The sequence below is a fragment of the Prionailurus bengalensis genome, chromosome A1 (assembly GCF_016509475.1).
Source record: "Prionailurus bengalensis isolate Pbe53 chromosome A1, Fcat_Pben_1.1_paternal_pri, whole genome shotgun sequence".
Taxonomy (NCBI): domain Eukaryota; kingdom Metazoa; phylum Chordata; class Mammalia; order Carnivora; family Felidae; genus Prionailurus; species Prionailurus bengalensis.
This window is the reverse complement of record NC_057343.1, coordinates 114837913-114854113: the sequence shown is the minus strand read 5'-3', so window position 1 is coordinate 114854113 and position 16201 is coordinate 114837913. Positions and strand designations below refer to the sequence as shown.

The window sequence follows — 16201 nt, the reverse complement described above, 5'->3', positions numbered from 1 at the left end:
TTGCTTGCTGGGGATGGGATCGTGGGTGGTGGGCGATGTCATTGGTTTATATATCTTAATCTTTAATCTAGAAGGAATGAAAAAGAGGAAAGGCAACAAAATGGTAAATATATGATGGCAGTGCTAGAGTGTATCATGTAGAAGAGAAAATAAAAGCAATTATCCAAGTAACAAGGAAGTGTCAGCTCACCTTTAATTTTGAGAAATGAAATTTACTTCTATCCTGGCCCTTACCTTTGAGAAGTATAGTAGCCTGAAGTTATTTAATATTTTATACTTTTCGACACTTTGTGCCCTGTAAATCTGCTGAGAAGTAGTTTGGGGATATTTGGAAAAATCAAGGGCTTGGCCAAGATTATACAGTTGTCTAGTGATTCTTGATTATTTATTTATAAAAAGTTAAATTTTTAAAAATTTATTTATTGTGAGAGAGAAAGAGAGAGAATGAGAATATGTGCAAGCTGGGGAGGGGCAGAGAGAAGGAGAGAGAAGATTATAAGCAGGCTCTGTGCTATCAACATAGGGGCCAAAGCGAGGCTTAAACTCACAAACCATGAGATTATGACCTGAGGTGAAATCAAGAGTTGGTTGCTTAACTGAGTGAACCACCCAGGTGCCTCATCACTTTTAAATACCCTAGTCTGTCTTACCATGAAATTTGAAGGAAATGTCCAATTACTATTTTTTAATATTGTAAAATTTTCTCTTTAATTTGCTTAATTAAAAAGTCTATATGCCTCATTATAGTTTTTCCTTGGGTTTCTAGGAGTGGAGGATATTGTCTAATAAAACAGATATTAGTAGGATAGCAGAACTTGAAAAACAATGTGTTAATTTTTTAAGGAAAAAAATCTTACAGATAAAACACACTTTTAAAGGCTCACTTGTTTTATATTTTAAATTTGGTTGAATGATTATGCTTTTTATTCTGCAAAGTTTAGCCAGTAAGTACACTAAACACCATTAGATGCCTGATGTGTACAAAGCACTACCCTAGATGCCAAAGAAATTTAAATATGATCCTTGTCCTCAATCTTATAAACATTATGAAACCTCTACAACCAACCACATCATGTGATAGAATATTATGAAATACCTTGAGCGAAATCTAAAGTGTTAAGTCAAGAAGATGCCCCTTAGAGGGGCACCTGGATGGCTCAGTCAGTTGAGCATTCGACTCTGATTTTGACTCAGATTATGATCTCATGATTCATGAGATCAACCCCACATCACACTCTGCACTGATAGTGCTTAGCCTGCTTGGGATTCTCTCTCCCTGTCTCTCTGCCCCTCCCCCACTTGTGAGCATGTTCTCTCTCTCCCTCTCTCTCTCAAAATAAGTAAACTTAAAAAAAAAAAAAGATATCCCGTTCAGCTACAATGGTTGAAAAAAGCTTCACGAGGGGTGCCTGGGTGGCTCAGTTGGTTAAGCGTCTCACTTCTCAGGTCATGATCTCTCGGTTTATGAGTTTGAGCCCTTGTTGGGCTCTGTGCTGACAGCTCAGAGCCTGGAGTCTGCTTCAGATTTTGTGTCTCTCTCTCTGCTTCTCCCCTGCTCACATTCTGTCTCTCTCTCTCTCAAAAGTAAAACATTAAAAAAGAAAAAAAAAAAGCTTCATGGAAGAGGGGATACTGAAACCAAGTGTTGAAGGATGTATATATTAAGTGTGAAGGTGAGGTAGTTGGGGGAGAGATATTAATAGGTAGAGAGAATAGTTCGAACACAGGCTCAGAAGGAAATTTAGGATGTATTTGGGGAACTGTAAGTATTTCATGGGAATAGAAGTGAATTGGAAGTTGTAAATAAGTTTGTACTCCCTGATAAAAAACTGTTAGAAAGATTCATCCAACATTGGTTTCCTGCATGTCTATCAATGTTTCTTTCCCATTCCTGCCCCACTCCAAATAAAACAAAATAATAGACAGTTAATTTCTTCATGTAGCAAATATTAAGTACCTGCTCTATCCCAGATGCTTTGCTAGGAGCATAAGCTCTAAAGATAAACTAGACACAGCTCTTGTCCTCAAGTAGGCCACAGACCGGGAGGGAAGACCAACTCTTAGTTAGAAAAGGGATACATATAAAGTGCCCATTTTATCTGAAATGGGGCCACGTTGAAAAAGAATGATCTTGGCTGAGCTGGGCTGATGGCTTGAGCTCTGTTTTTAGCCCTTGGGAGCAACCTCAGGATGTGTGGCATACCAGAAGAACAGCTGCATACTATATTCTGACAATGATGAAAGTGGCACCTCCGTTTTTCCAGAGCCACAGCAATGACTGTCCCTGGAAAGGAGAGCCAAGCTCTTTCTCTCCTGGCTTATGCTGTTGGGCACATTGTTCCATAGAATTTCAGAGGGGAAGTTTCAGAAAGGATATGGAAAGGAAAGGGATAAGAAAATAACCTATAGAGTACTTTGATTTAAAATTATATACAGAATTTAACCATTAGTGTCTCTTAGATGCATCAAGATATAATAATAATAATGATAGATGATAATTACTTTGTGCTAGGCACTATGATAAGGGCTTAACATATATTACCTAATTTAACCCATATAGTAGTCCTAAAAATTTGCTATTACATTCATCACTTTTTAAACTGAGGCTTAAAAGATGAAGTAACTTCCCTATATCACATAGCTCATAAGTGGACATAATGGAAAGTATATTGGGATAAGTTTTATATTTCATATTTTATAGAGAGAGATGAAGCAGAATGATGTCAAGCCAAATTTAGAATCCATATCTCAATTTTATAACTCTTGAACAATTTTTAAGTTATTTTGTAGTAGAAACTTTCAAACATATGTATCAGTTAGCTTCTATGATTACCTATTTGTGGCCAGTCTTATTTTATCTGTACCCACTTGTCCCCTATTATATTCATATGAAGCAAATATTAAACATCATATGATTTCACTTGTAAATATGCCAGAATGTTTCTCTAAAAGATGACTTAAAAATAATCCTAATACCATTACTACACACCTAAAATTAATAATGATTCCTTAATACCATCAACTAGTTTGTCTAGTTTGAATGTAAATTTCCAATTGTTTTATAAGTGTCCTAATTTTTTCTCACCGTTTATTTGCTTGAGTAAGGATCCATGTAAGGTCCACACATGATAATACATTGATAAATGTATGTATGTATGTATGTGTGTGTGTATGTGTGTGTATATATATATATAAATATATATATATTTATATATATATGTATGTATTTTTTTGGAGAGAGAGAGAGAGCACAAGTGAGCAAGGGGCAGAGAGACTCCCAGGAGGGGCAGAGGGAGAGAGAGAGAGAGAGAGAGAGAGAGAGAGAGAGAGAGAGAGAGAAAAGCGGGGCTCGCCCAAAGTGGGGCTCATGTTTTACCCAAAGTGGGGAACGTGCTTGCCTGAAGTAGGACATGAGCTCACCAGATGTGGGACTTGAATTCAGGAACCATGAGATCATGAACTGAGCTGATGTCAGATGCTTAACAACTGAGCCAGCCAGGTGCCCAATACATTTTTATATCTGAAGTCTCTTTTCATCTATAGCTTGCCTTCCACCTTTTAAGTTTTCTTGTAATTTAAATTGTCAAAAAAGCTAGTTGTTTGTCCTACAGAGTTTTCTGAAATTTTGATTTTATTGATTGTATCTCTGTGGTATAGTTTAAGATATTCCTCTGTTTTATGTATTTCCTATAAATTGGTAGTTATATCTAGAGTTTTGATCAGATTCAAATTTGATGTATACTTTTTTGCAGGACTACATCGTAAATGATGATGTGTCGCCAGGAGGCACATAATTTCTGATTATCTCTTTCATCGTGATGTAAGCAATCATTGATGCTTAGTGAATTAATTTATTTAGGATTGCAAGGCCTTCCATTTCCAGCCATGATAGAGTATAAGGACTTTCAACAAGTAAAAATCCCAGCAAGATACATAGAACAGTATTTTAGGCATTGGACAGCAGGTATCACATGATTGTAATCTTTAAAGGAAGGCAAATGACATAATTTCTGGATTCTTATGAAAAATTACAGGACATGCAAAGAAACAGGATCATACAGTCATAACATGGATAAAATTCAATTAATAGAAACAAAATATAGAAACGAGAGCATAGAGTGAGTAGACAAAGATATTAAAACCGCTATTATAAATATGCTTTGGGGCGCCTGGGTGGCTCAGTCGGTTGAGTGTCCGACTTCGCTCGGTCACGATCTCACGGTCCATGAGTTTGAGCCCCGCATCAGGCTCTGTGCTGACAGCTCAGAGCCTGGAGCCTGCTTCAGATTCTGTGTCTCCCTCTCTCTCTGGCCCTCCCCCTGTTCATGCTCTGTCTCTCTCTGTCTCAAAAATAAATAAATGTTAAAAAAAAAATTAAAAAAAAATATGCTTTACTTGTTAAAGTGATAGAAGAAAACATGAGTATAACAAGGAGAGAAGATGGAAGATACAAAACAAAAGATCCAAATCTAGAAATTAAAAATATTTGTGATGAGAAGTACTTTGGATGGGATTAATAGATTAGACATAGTAGAAGAAAAGATTAGACACTTGAAGGCATAACAATAGAAACTATCCAAAATAAAGCACAGAGAAAAAAGACTGAAGCAAAGCAAAGCAAAACAATGAATAGAGCATCAGTATGCTATGGGACAATATCATGTAATTGGAGCTGGAGAAGGGCAGTGACACCAAAAAAATATTTAAGGAAATAATGGCACATAAAAAGGATCTGGAGACCTCTTTCTCTGTTGTGATGACAGATAAGGTTGCTTCTCAGCAGGTCAAGAATGGTTTCATTATGAACAGTCAGAAAGCTCTAATCTACAGACTGACCCTTTTAGAGGTCTTCTATTTTCTCTCCTTGTTATACTTATGTTTTCTTCTATCACTTTAACAAGTAAAGCATATTTATAATAGCTGTTTTAATATCATTGTCTACTCTATGCTGTCATTTCTGTATTCTATTAATTGAATTTTATCCATGTTATGAATGTATGATCCTGTTTCTTTGCATCCCCTGTAATTTTTCATAAGTATCCAGAAATTATGTCATTTCCCTTCCTTTAGATGACCTTATACATGATAGGTATATGTACAAGGCACTGCCTTCCTCTTAGGACCTTAATGGAAAAATTGTGATGTTTTTTATCTTCCTCTTTTTCCATATTTGAATCTCTCTTACCCAGTCTTTTTTTGGTTGGGGGGGGGGGATGTTCTGGGTACTTTATTGATGGTATGTGAGAAGGTAGGCCTTAGGCCCCTCATCTTCTTCAGGGGGTCTGGGATGGAAACTGTAGAACTTGGGAGATTCTCAGTTTGTTGGGGGAATGAATTGGGGCAAGGACTCTCCAGCAGCTTAGGGCCTCTTTCTTCCTCTTGCTCTCTCTGGGATTGGTGGTGTAGGGAACTCTTACTCCTTGAAGGCCGTGTGGACCATAAGGTTCACCATCTGGTTGCTGTAGCCAAATTCATTGTCATACCAGGAAATGAGCTTGACAAAATGGTCACTGAGAGCAGTGCCACCCCCAGCATTAAAGTGGAAGAGTGGGTGTCACTGTTAAAGTTGCAGGAAACAACCTGGTCCTCAGGATGCCCTTGCAGGGAACCTCCAATGCCTGCTTCATCACCTTGTTTTTGGCAGCTTTGTCCAGGTGGCAGGTCAGATCCAAGACTGACATGGTGAGGGTGGATACACAGAAGACCATGCCAATGAGCTTCCCATTAAGTTCTGGCAACACCAGTAGAAGCAGGAATGATGTTCTGGGCAGCCCCTTGGACATCACACCACAGCTTCCCGGAGCTGTCGTCCATGGTCTTCTGAGTAGCAGTGATAGCATGGACTATGGTCATGACTCCCTCCATGAGGCCAAAGTTGTCATGGATGATCTTGATCAGACGGGCCAAGCAGTTGATGGTGCAGGAGGCATTGCTGACAATCTTGAGGGAGTTATCATTCTTCTCATGGTTCATGCCTGTCACAGACTTGGAGGCATTAGCAGAAGGGGCAGAGATGATGACCTTCTTGGCCCCACCCTTTACCCTTCTACATGGTGGTGAAGACCCCGTGGACTCCACAATATACTCAGCACCAGCATTACCCCATTTGATGTTGACGGGATCTCTCTTCTGGAAGATGGAGATGGGCTTTCCATTGATGACAAGTTTCCTGTTCTCAGCCTTGACTTCTGTTGAATTTGCTGTAGGTGGATTCTTTCTGGAACATATAAACCATGTAGTTGAGGTCAACGAAGGGGTGATTGGTGGTGACAGTATTCAGTTTGCTTGAGTTCAAAGCAGCCCTGGTGACCTGGGGCCCAGTACAGTCGAGTCTGTTTACTCTTCCACCAGTGTGTCTCAGGGATGCAGCTGGCACTGTGCCAGAAGATGCAGCTGTCTAACAGGGAGGAACAGAGAGCCTACTTTAGTCATAAAGTGATTCCTTTCCCATCCTCATTGAATACCCCTACCCAAGGAAGGCCTGCACCCATTTTCTGAGCCACCACCTGGGATCTAGGATCCTTCCAATCCTTCCATTTATCCATGCATCCACCTCCAACCTCCCCTAATGAAATTTTGACCCACTTTGGTGCTGTCAGTTTATATTAAAGGTTAATCCTTGGTAATCAGTTCTAGTGGGTTTCAATGATTTCATGTACAGCATTAATAAGTTAGTATTCACATTCAAAAGACCATCCAAAGATATGCTTTAATTCCTATTTATTTATGTATTTATTTATTTATTTAAGGTTCAGCTGAGACATAATTTTTATTCAACAATAATTTCTCTAATAGTACCATGAGTCATATACTGTGCTAGGTGCTAGGGCAGAATGGGGAAGACCTAGCTAGCTTCTGCCCTCTGGAGCCTCACATATCTGAAAGACATACAACATATACAAATTGGTATCCCATAAATACAGTAAAGGTGATGTGAACCAAGGTTCTGAGCACTCATTGGGAAACAGCTGGCAAAGCGTAAGGCACTCAAGAAAAAAGACTTTTGTGATGGTTCTAAAGGAGAAATACGGATAAAACAATTTGAGAAGGTAAAGGGAATCTCAGGCAAAGGAAACATGATCAAAGGCAGAGAGATAATGAACCATATCATTTACTATTTATTAAGTCTTTACTACATGTCAGGCACAAATCCAGGTGCTTTGCATACATGTATATCACTTGACTCTCACAAAAACCTTTGAAAATGAGTCTTACTATACTCTCCAATTTACAGATCAGGAAACTGAAGCTTCAAGAAATTGCATCACTTGCCCAACGTTGTTTAATGTGTCAGAGCTGGGATTAGAGTCCAGATCTGTCTGATTAAAAGTTAAGCCTAACTCTTAATCCTTGAAGTACTGAAGAAAACTTGGGTTCAGAGTATGGTAGGGTGAGAGCAAAGTAGTAGCAGAAGAGAAGGCAGGGAGGGTTTGTAAAGGCCAGACTGTGAAGGGTTTTATGTGTGAAATATCCATGAATTAGTTCTTTATCCACTTCTTATCCCTAGTCTTCTAACCCCAAGCGAGAAAAACTCTTATTTTTCTCTTAACCCTCAAACACTTAATTCTTGCATCTCACATAATTATAATTATGTTCTTTACCTATTTCCCTCTCTTCACCATTAGGCAACAAAGTCCTTACCGAAGGGCTTATCGCAGTACCCCTCTCATTTAGTGAAATGTGCACTATTCACTTAGTGAATGAATGAATGAGTGAAACTAAAGGGATACTTATGGGTGGTGGAAAGTATAGGCACTGGACTTTGCAATTCTGTGTCAAATAAGTTATGGTTGCCTTGGAGAAATTGGAAACTGTCAGATTAATTTCAGATCATACCCATATGCCAGTTGAAAAATTATACAACCACAGCATTGCCCCTCAGGTTTCAATGAGCATGACATCATTATGGGGCAAGCCAACTGGGCTTCCCTCTAAAACTTGTAAGAAAATTTGGACGGAGTCTCAAATACAATGAACTGTAACCCTGGGACAGAACAGCACTCCCAGCAGTTCTTGCTGATTTCTGGGTGTTGTGGCTTCCTTGCCTAGGATCCATTTGGTGTTTAGCATTTAGCTGTAAATAAGTCGTGAGCTCCATGGGTAGTCTGGGCTGGGGAGCTGAGGGAGGCAGAGCAGCTGGAGAGGCCTAGAGATGTTAACCAAGAATCTGCAAACTAGGAAGGAAGGCAGGAATTCAGGCTTATTTGGATGCTTTTTTTCTGTAGCCATGCAGTCTAATTAGGGACTTTGGCCAGTTTTATCTGTAGAAGAAATTAAGCTTTCCTCTTTGTAAGGCTCCCTCTCTCAAATTCTAGTCCTAGAGCATATCTAAACGTGTTTCATCCTCAATGAATTGCCTGATTTAGAGTCAGGAGGTGTGAGTGCCCATCCTGATTGCCAGTTACTAACTGTGACTTTAGGCAAGTGTCGTAGTTGGTCTGAGCTTCGGTTTCTTCCATTGTAAAATGGAGTTTAACTTCCCTTCTGCTACTCTACATAGTTGTTGTGAGAATGAGATGAGATAATAGGGTTGAAAGTGTTTCTGTGAGTTTTCAAGCTCTGTGTAATTATAAGGGAGGTTTCCTGAGGGAAACCTGGGGAAATCTGGGGAACTCAGATTAAGTAAACCCTTCTTTCTAAACTGCCCAGTGTGCCACAACGTGGCAGCAGGATCCTATCTTTGCTCCTGTCTTTAGCATAGGGAAAACAAGTAGGAAAGGGATTTGGATTTTGCTTTGCTCTGCTTTGCAAAGGTGAAGAGGATTTATTCCTTTACCACTGCCTACGTCTCTCACTCCACAAAATCCTTCAACTCCACATGAAATAATTTCTCACAGGACTCACATTCTTAAATTAAAATCCCAGGGCACTTCCCCTGCTGTAGAAGTTAATCCAGCCCTGGCAGGTTTTGGTTAATGGTTGCAAATCTTTTCTGCGCTTTGGGCTTTCATACAACTCTTGCCCTCCTGGGATTTCAGTGCTATAGACTCCAAGCTCACTTTCCTCTCATTCCTTGAATCAGAGCTCTAGTAGCTCTGGAAAGCCAGCTAATCCAGCTTCTCTTTACAGAAGAGGAAACTGAGGCACAGAGAAGGGAAATAATTTGTCCATGATTAAACAATCAGTGTATTCAAGCTTAGGACTTCAATCCAGGTTTCTTCCTGTGGGTTCAGTCCCTTTGAAAATGTGAGTTTTTTTCAAGGTGATTTGGGAGGCTTCATGCAAATTTGTTTCTCCCACTGATGAGAATTTTGAGGGCATTCTGTGGCACTGGGAAACAGGAGACTTCTCTAGCATATGTTCAAACAATCCTTTGAAGAAGTTTTGCCAAAAGCACCTCATTAGGAATTGCCAAGTATCCTAAAGGTAGGCATTAGAAACTCTCAGGGATGCATGCTAGGGCTGCAGCAGAGAATGCCTCAGGAAGGAGAAAGAATCCATTTAAGGGGCACACTTCATTATATGGGCTTTTGTGTTAGGCTTGCCTTCCCAATTATATTCTTAGAGACACATGTTCAAATGACACCACTAGTTTACCACTGCTTATGGCAAAAGAAGGCAGGAATGAGGGAAGCCAACTTTGAACATTTGCTGTCTTGTGCAGGGCATTCTCTGTATAAGTGCATCCATTCAAAGGTCGTCCGACTTCAGCTCAGGTTATGATCTTATGGTTCACGAGTTCAAGCCCTGTGTCAGGCTCTGTGCTGACAGCTCAGAGCCTTGAGCCTGCTTCAGATTCTCTGTCTCCCTCTCTCTCTGCCCCTCCCCTGCTCCCTCTCTCTCTTTCTCTCTCTCTCTCAAAAATAAACATTAAAAAAACAAAACAAAGGTGACAGAGTTGTAGAATAAAAGACTGTGACTTGATAGTCTGACAGATAATGGTTCAAAGCCTGTCCTAGTTACCTACCTTTAGAAGTAATTATCCCAAGTCTTAGTTTTCTTCTACAAGATGGGCATAATGACATCTACCTTATTAGCTCTGTATTGTTGGACAGGTTATTTAACCTCTGTGTAACTTGATTGAATTGTCTGTAAAGTGAGGGTAATAGGAAAATGAAAAGCCCTATTTCATAGGTTATATAATGATTAATAAGTTATTACCTAGAACCATGAATGACACATAATAAACAGTTGGAAAGTATTAGCTGCTGTTATTATTAGTAACACCATACAACATTGTTGTGAGTCTTAAATGAGACTGTGTATGTAAAGGTTTTAAAGAGAATAAGCACTTGTTAAGGTAGCATGTATGTATGTATGTATGTATGTATGTTTATATGTATGTTTCATGCCCATTGCAGAGCCAAACATGGGGCTTGAACTCATAACCCTGAGATCAAGACCTGAGCTGAGATCAAGAGTTGGACACTTAACTGATTGAGCCATCCAGGAACCCCAGAATTGTATTTATTTTTATTCATGTGTAATAACCACAGTAGTATGAACAGTATTCACAGTAAATGAACCTGCTTATTTATAATATAGGTACAAGAGTATTGTCATTTGTTTTTTTGTTTATTCTTACTGTTATTTGAAGATAATTCTTGGCTTTTTCAATTACAAATTCATCTCTTTTTTAGTAATCTAAAGGCAACAATGATTAACATTTTTTTTTCAATACACAAGTATCTTTATTTAACCTAGAAGGAATCAGAGTTTTAACAAAGCACTAAACAGATCTGTTACAATATCTTCTCAAACAGTATGATGGCTTCCTGTATTCCTACCCACAGACTCAACTATTTTTTTACTGACCCTTCTTGGTATCTTACATTCTTTTTTTTTTTTTTTAATATATGAAATTTATTGACAAATTGGTTTCCATACAACACCCAGTGCTCATCCCAAAAGGTGCCCTCCTCAATACCCATCACCCACCCTCCCCTCCCTCCCACCCCCCATCAACCCTCAGTTTGTTCTCAGTTTTTAACAGTCTCTTATGCTTTGGCTCTCTCCCATTCTAACCTCTTTTTTTTTTTTTTCCTTCCCCTCCCCCATGGGTTCCTGTTAAGTTTCTCAGGATCCACATAAGAGTGAAAACATATGGTATCTGTCTTTCTCTGTATGGCTTATTTCACTTAGCATCACACTCTCCAGTTCCATCCACGTTGCTACAAAAGGCCGTATTTCATTCTTTCTCATTGCCACGTAGTATTCCATTGTGTATATAAACCACAATTTCTTTATCCATTCATCAGTTGATGGACATTTAGGCTCTTTCCATAATTTGGCTATTGTTGAGAGTGCTGCTATGAACATTGGGGTACAAGTGGCCCTATGCATCAGTGCTCCTGTATCCCTTGGATAAATTCCTAGCAGTGCTATTGCTGGGTCATAGGGTAGGTCTATTTTTAATTTTCTGAGGAACCTCCACACTGCTTTCCAGAGCGGCTGCACCACTTTGCATTCCCACCACCAGTGCAAGAGGGTTCCCGTTTCGCCACATCCTCTCCAGCATCTATAGTCTCCTGATTTGTTCATTTTGGCCACTCTGACTGGCGTAATGATTAACATTTTTGAGCCCTTACTATGTCCAGACCCAGTGCTGTATGTATGTTGTCTCAGAAGGATTTGGTAATTTGTTTATGTGTACATATCTAGCAAGTGATAGAACTGGAATTTGAACTCAGGCAGTTCTATTCCAGAATATGCTTTCTTGACTATTTCTTACTATTCTGTACTATTACTGTCTGCCTTAAAAAATGTTTACCATGAGAGGATTCCCTTTCTTAGTTGTTGAATTCTAATATCCTAGAGCCAAAAGACATTGAAGAATTCATCATGGATTTATAATATATATCAAGCATAGTAAATAAAAATCTTTATAACTTTTGACCTGACATCCACTTTTAGGAATCTGTCATAAAGAAATAATCCAAAATACAGTAAAAGTTCATCATAGTGTCGTTTATAATATGGAAAACTTTAAGGTAATCTCAACACTTAACTACAGAAATGATTAGTAAAAATATTATATATGCAGTTGATGAATTATTACGCAGTTTTTAGTAAATGTAAATAATGATGCTGTTTAGATTTTAAAAGATTTTTTAAATTAATTAATTAATTTTTAAATTTACATCCAAATTAGGTAGCATATAGTGCAACAATGATTTCAGGAGTAGATTCCTTAATGCCCGTTACCCATTTAGCCCATCCCCCCTCCCTCAACCCTTCCAGCAACCCTCTGTTCTCTATATTTTATTTAAGAGTCTCTTATGTTTTGTCCCCCTCCCCATCTTTATATTATTTTTCTTTCCTTTCCTTATGTTCATCTGTTTTGTATCTTAAATTCCTCATATGAGTGAAGTCATATATTTGTCTTTCTCTGACTAATTTCGTTTACCATTGTATGTATATATATATATATATATATACATATATCAGTAATAGTGCTGCTTTAAACATTGGGGTGCATGTGCCCCTTTGAAACAGCACACCTATTTCCCTTGGATAAATTCCTACTAGTGCAATTGCTGGGTTGTAGGGTAGTTCTATTTTTAATTTTTTGAGAAACCTCCTTACTTTTTTCTAGAGTGGCTGCACCAGTTTGCATTCCCACCAGCAGTGCAAAAGAGATCCTCTTTCTCCTCACCCTCACCAGCATCTGTTGTTTCCTGAGTTGTTAATATTAGCCGTTCTGACAGGTGCGAGGTGGTATCTCATGGTTTTGATTTGTATTTCCCTGATGATGAGTGATGTTGAGTGTTTTTTCATGTGTCTGTTAGCCATCTGGAGGTCTTCATTGGAGAAGTGTCCAGCTATGTCTTCTGCCCATTTCTTTACTGGACTATTTGTTTTTTAGGTATTGAGTTTGAGAAGTTGTTTATAGATTTTGGATACTAATCCTTTATCTGATATGTCGTTTGCGAATATCTTCTCCCATTCCGTCGGTTGCCTTTTAGTTTTGCTGATAGTTTCCTTCACTGTGCAGCTTTTTTATTTATTTATTTATTTATTTATTTATTTATTTATTTAACATTTATTTATTATTGAGAGACAGAGAGAGACAGAACATGAGCAGAGGAGGCGCAGAGAGAGAGGGAGACACAGAATCCGAAGCAGGCTCCAGGCTGTGAGCTGTCAGTACAGAGCCCGATGTGGGGCTTGAACCCACAAACTGTGAGATCATGACCTGAGCTGAAGTTGGACGCTTAACCAACTGAGCCACCCAGGTGCCCCAGAAGCTTTTTATTTTGATGAGGTCCCAATAGTTCATTTTTGTTTTTGTTTCCCTTGTCTCCGAAGACGTGTTGAGTAAGAAGTTGCTGCAGCCAAGGTCAAAGAGGTTGCCTGCTTTCTCCTTGAGGATTTTGATGGCTTCCTGTCTTACGTTTAGGTCTTTAATCCATTTTGAGTTTATTTTTGTGTATGGTGTAAGAAAGTGGTCCAGGTTCATTTTTCTGCATGTCGCTGTCCAGTTTTACCAGCACCATTTGCTGAAGAGATTGTCTTTATTCCGTTGCATATTCTTTCCCGCTTTGTCAAAGATTAGTTGGCCATATGTTTGTGGGTCCGTTTCTGGGTTCTCTTTTCTTTTCCTTTGATCTGAGTGTCTGTTTTTGTGCCAGTACCATACTGTCTTGATGGTTACAGCTTTGCAATACATCTTGAAGTCTAGGATTGTGATGCCTCTGGCCTTGGTTTTCTTTTTCAGGATTGCTTTGGCTATTTGGGATCTTTTCTGGTTCCATACAAGTTTTAGGATTGTTTGTTCTAGCTCTGTGAAGAACACTGGTGTTATTTTGATAGGGATTGCTGGATTTTTTAAAATTTATTTTTATTTTTATTTTTCGTGAGAAAAATAAAGAAAAATAAAGATATACATACATACATATATATATGTATATATATATGTGTCTGTGTATATATACATATATATATAGACATACATACACACGCACACACACACACACATAGACATACACACACTACAGCTTCTTTATCCATTGATCAGTTGATGTACACTTGGGCTCTTTCCATAGTTTGGCTATTATTGTGATAATGCTGCTGTAAACATTGTGGAGCATGTACCCCTTCCAATCTGTATTTTTGTATCCATTGTATAAATACCTAGTACTGCAGTTGCTAGGTTGTAGGGTAATTCTATTTTTAATTTTGTGATGAACCTCCATACTGTTTCCAGAATGGCTGCACCAGTTTGCATTCCCAGCAATAGCACAAGAGGGTTCCCCTTTCTCCGCATCCTTGCCAACATCTGTTGTTTCCTGAGTTGTTAATTTTAGCCATTCTGACAGGTTTGAGGTGGTATCTCATGGTTTTGATTTGTGTTTCCCTGATGATGAGTGATGTTGAGTTTTGTTTTTTTTTCTTCTTATGTCTGTTGCGCCATTTGTATATCTTCTTTGGAGAAATGTGTTTTCATGTTTTCTGCTCATTTCTTAACTGGATTATTTATTTTTTGGGTGTTAAATTTGATAATTTATTTATAAATTTTGTATTCTAACCCATTATCTTTGCAAATATCTTCTCCCATTCCATAGGCTGCCTTTTAGTAGTTCATTTTTGCTTTTATTTCTCTTGCCCCCAGAGATGTGTCTAGTAAGAAGTTGCTATGGCCAAAGTTATAGAGATTGCTGCCTGTTTTCTGTTCTAGGGTTTTGATGGTTTCCTGTCTCACCTTTAGGTATTTCATCCATTTTTAGTTTATTTTTGTGTACAGTGTAAGAAAGTGGTCAAGTTTCATTCTTCCACAGTTTTCCCAGCACAATTTGCTGAAGACACTGTATTTTTTCCATTGGATACTCTTTCCTTCTTTATCAAAGATTAGTTAGCCATATATTTGTGGGTCTGTTTCTGGGTTCTCTATTCTGTTCTCTTGATCTTTGAGTCTGTTTTTGTGGTTTGAAAATATGCATGGTATGATCTCAGTCTTCTTGTACTGGTTGGAGCCTGATTTGTGATCCAGTATGTGTTTTGATCAGGATAAAGTTCCATGTGCATTAGAAAAGAATGTGTATCCTGCTGCTTTAGGATGAAATGCTTTGAATATATGTATTAAGTCCATCTGGTCCAGTGTGTCATTCAAAGCCATTGTTTCCTTGTTGATCTTTTGCCCAGATGATCTGTTCATTTCTGTAAGTGGGGTGTTAAAGTCCCCTGCTATTACTGTATTATTATCAGTATTATTACTGTATTATTACTGTTTCTTTAAGTTTGTTAATTGATTTACACATTTGGCTGTTTCAAGTCTGGGGCATAAATATTTACAGTTGTTAGATCTTGTTGGATAGACCCCTTTATTATGATATAGTGCCCTTCTTCATCTCTTATTACAGTCTGGTTTAAAACCTAGTTTTTCTGATACAAGTATGGCTATTCCAGCTTTCTTTTGATGTCCATTAGCATAATTAATTGTTTTCCACCCCATCACTTTCAATCTGGAGGTATCTTTGGGTCTAAATGAGTCTATTGTAAGCAGTGTATTGATGGGTCTTGTTTTTTATCCATTCTGATGCCCTATGTCTTTTGTTTAGAGCATTTAGTCCATTAACACTCAGAGTAATTATTGATAGATATGTATTTAGTGGCATTGTATTACCTGTAAAGTCGCTCTTTCTGTCTCTGTTCCTTTCTAGTCTTTGTTACTTTTGGTCTTTCTTTTCCACTCAAAGAGTCCTCTTTAATAATTCTTGCAGAGCTGCTTTAGTATTCATGAAATCCTTTAGTTTTTGCTTTGTCTTGGAAACTTTTATCTCTCCTTCTGTTCTGAATGACAGCCTTGCAGGATAAAGTATTCTTGACTGCATATTTTTCCCAGTTAGCACATTGAATATATCATGCCACTCCCTTCTGGCCTGCCATGTTTCTGTAGACATGTCTGCTGCTAACCTTATGTGTTTTCCTGTGTAGGTTAAGGACCTTTCACCCCTAACTGCTTTCACAATTCTTTCTTTGTCTTTGTACTTTGCAAGTTTTACTATGATACGTTTTAGTGTTGACCTGTTCTTGTTGATTTTGAGGAGAGTTCTCTGTGCCTCTTGGACTTGAATGCCTGTTCCTTCCTCAGATTAGAAGTTCTCAGCCATGGGACACCTGGGTGGCTCAGTCAGGTAAGCGTCTACCTTCAGCTCAGGTCATGTTCTCATGGTTTGTGAATTTGAGCCCTATGTTGGGCTCAATGTTGACAGCTCAGAGTCTGGAACCTGCTTTGGATTCTGTGTCTCCCTCTCTCTCTTTC

The 16201-nt window shown here is 38.5% G+C and overlaps 2 protein-coding genes across 2 annotated transcripts in view; one reads left to right on the top strand and one right to left on the bottom strand.

Annotated features, from left to right (window-relative positions):
- Window positions 1-16201, top strand: part of KLHL3 (kelch like family member 3) — a 286330-nt gene that overhangs the window by 50684 nt on the left and 219445 nt on the right. The window lies entirely within an intron of this gene.
- LOC122479554 (glyceraldehyde-3-phosphate dehydrogenase-like) lies at window positions 5461-6276 on the bottom strand (the record flags this gene model as incomplete). Its single annotated transcript, XM_043573391.1, is given in 2 exon segments — window positions 5461-5739; window positions 5741-6276. Coding segments are annotated over 2 exon segments (741 nt in total), but the record flags the coding sequence as incomplete, so codon positions are not given.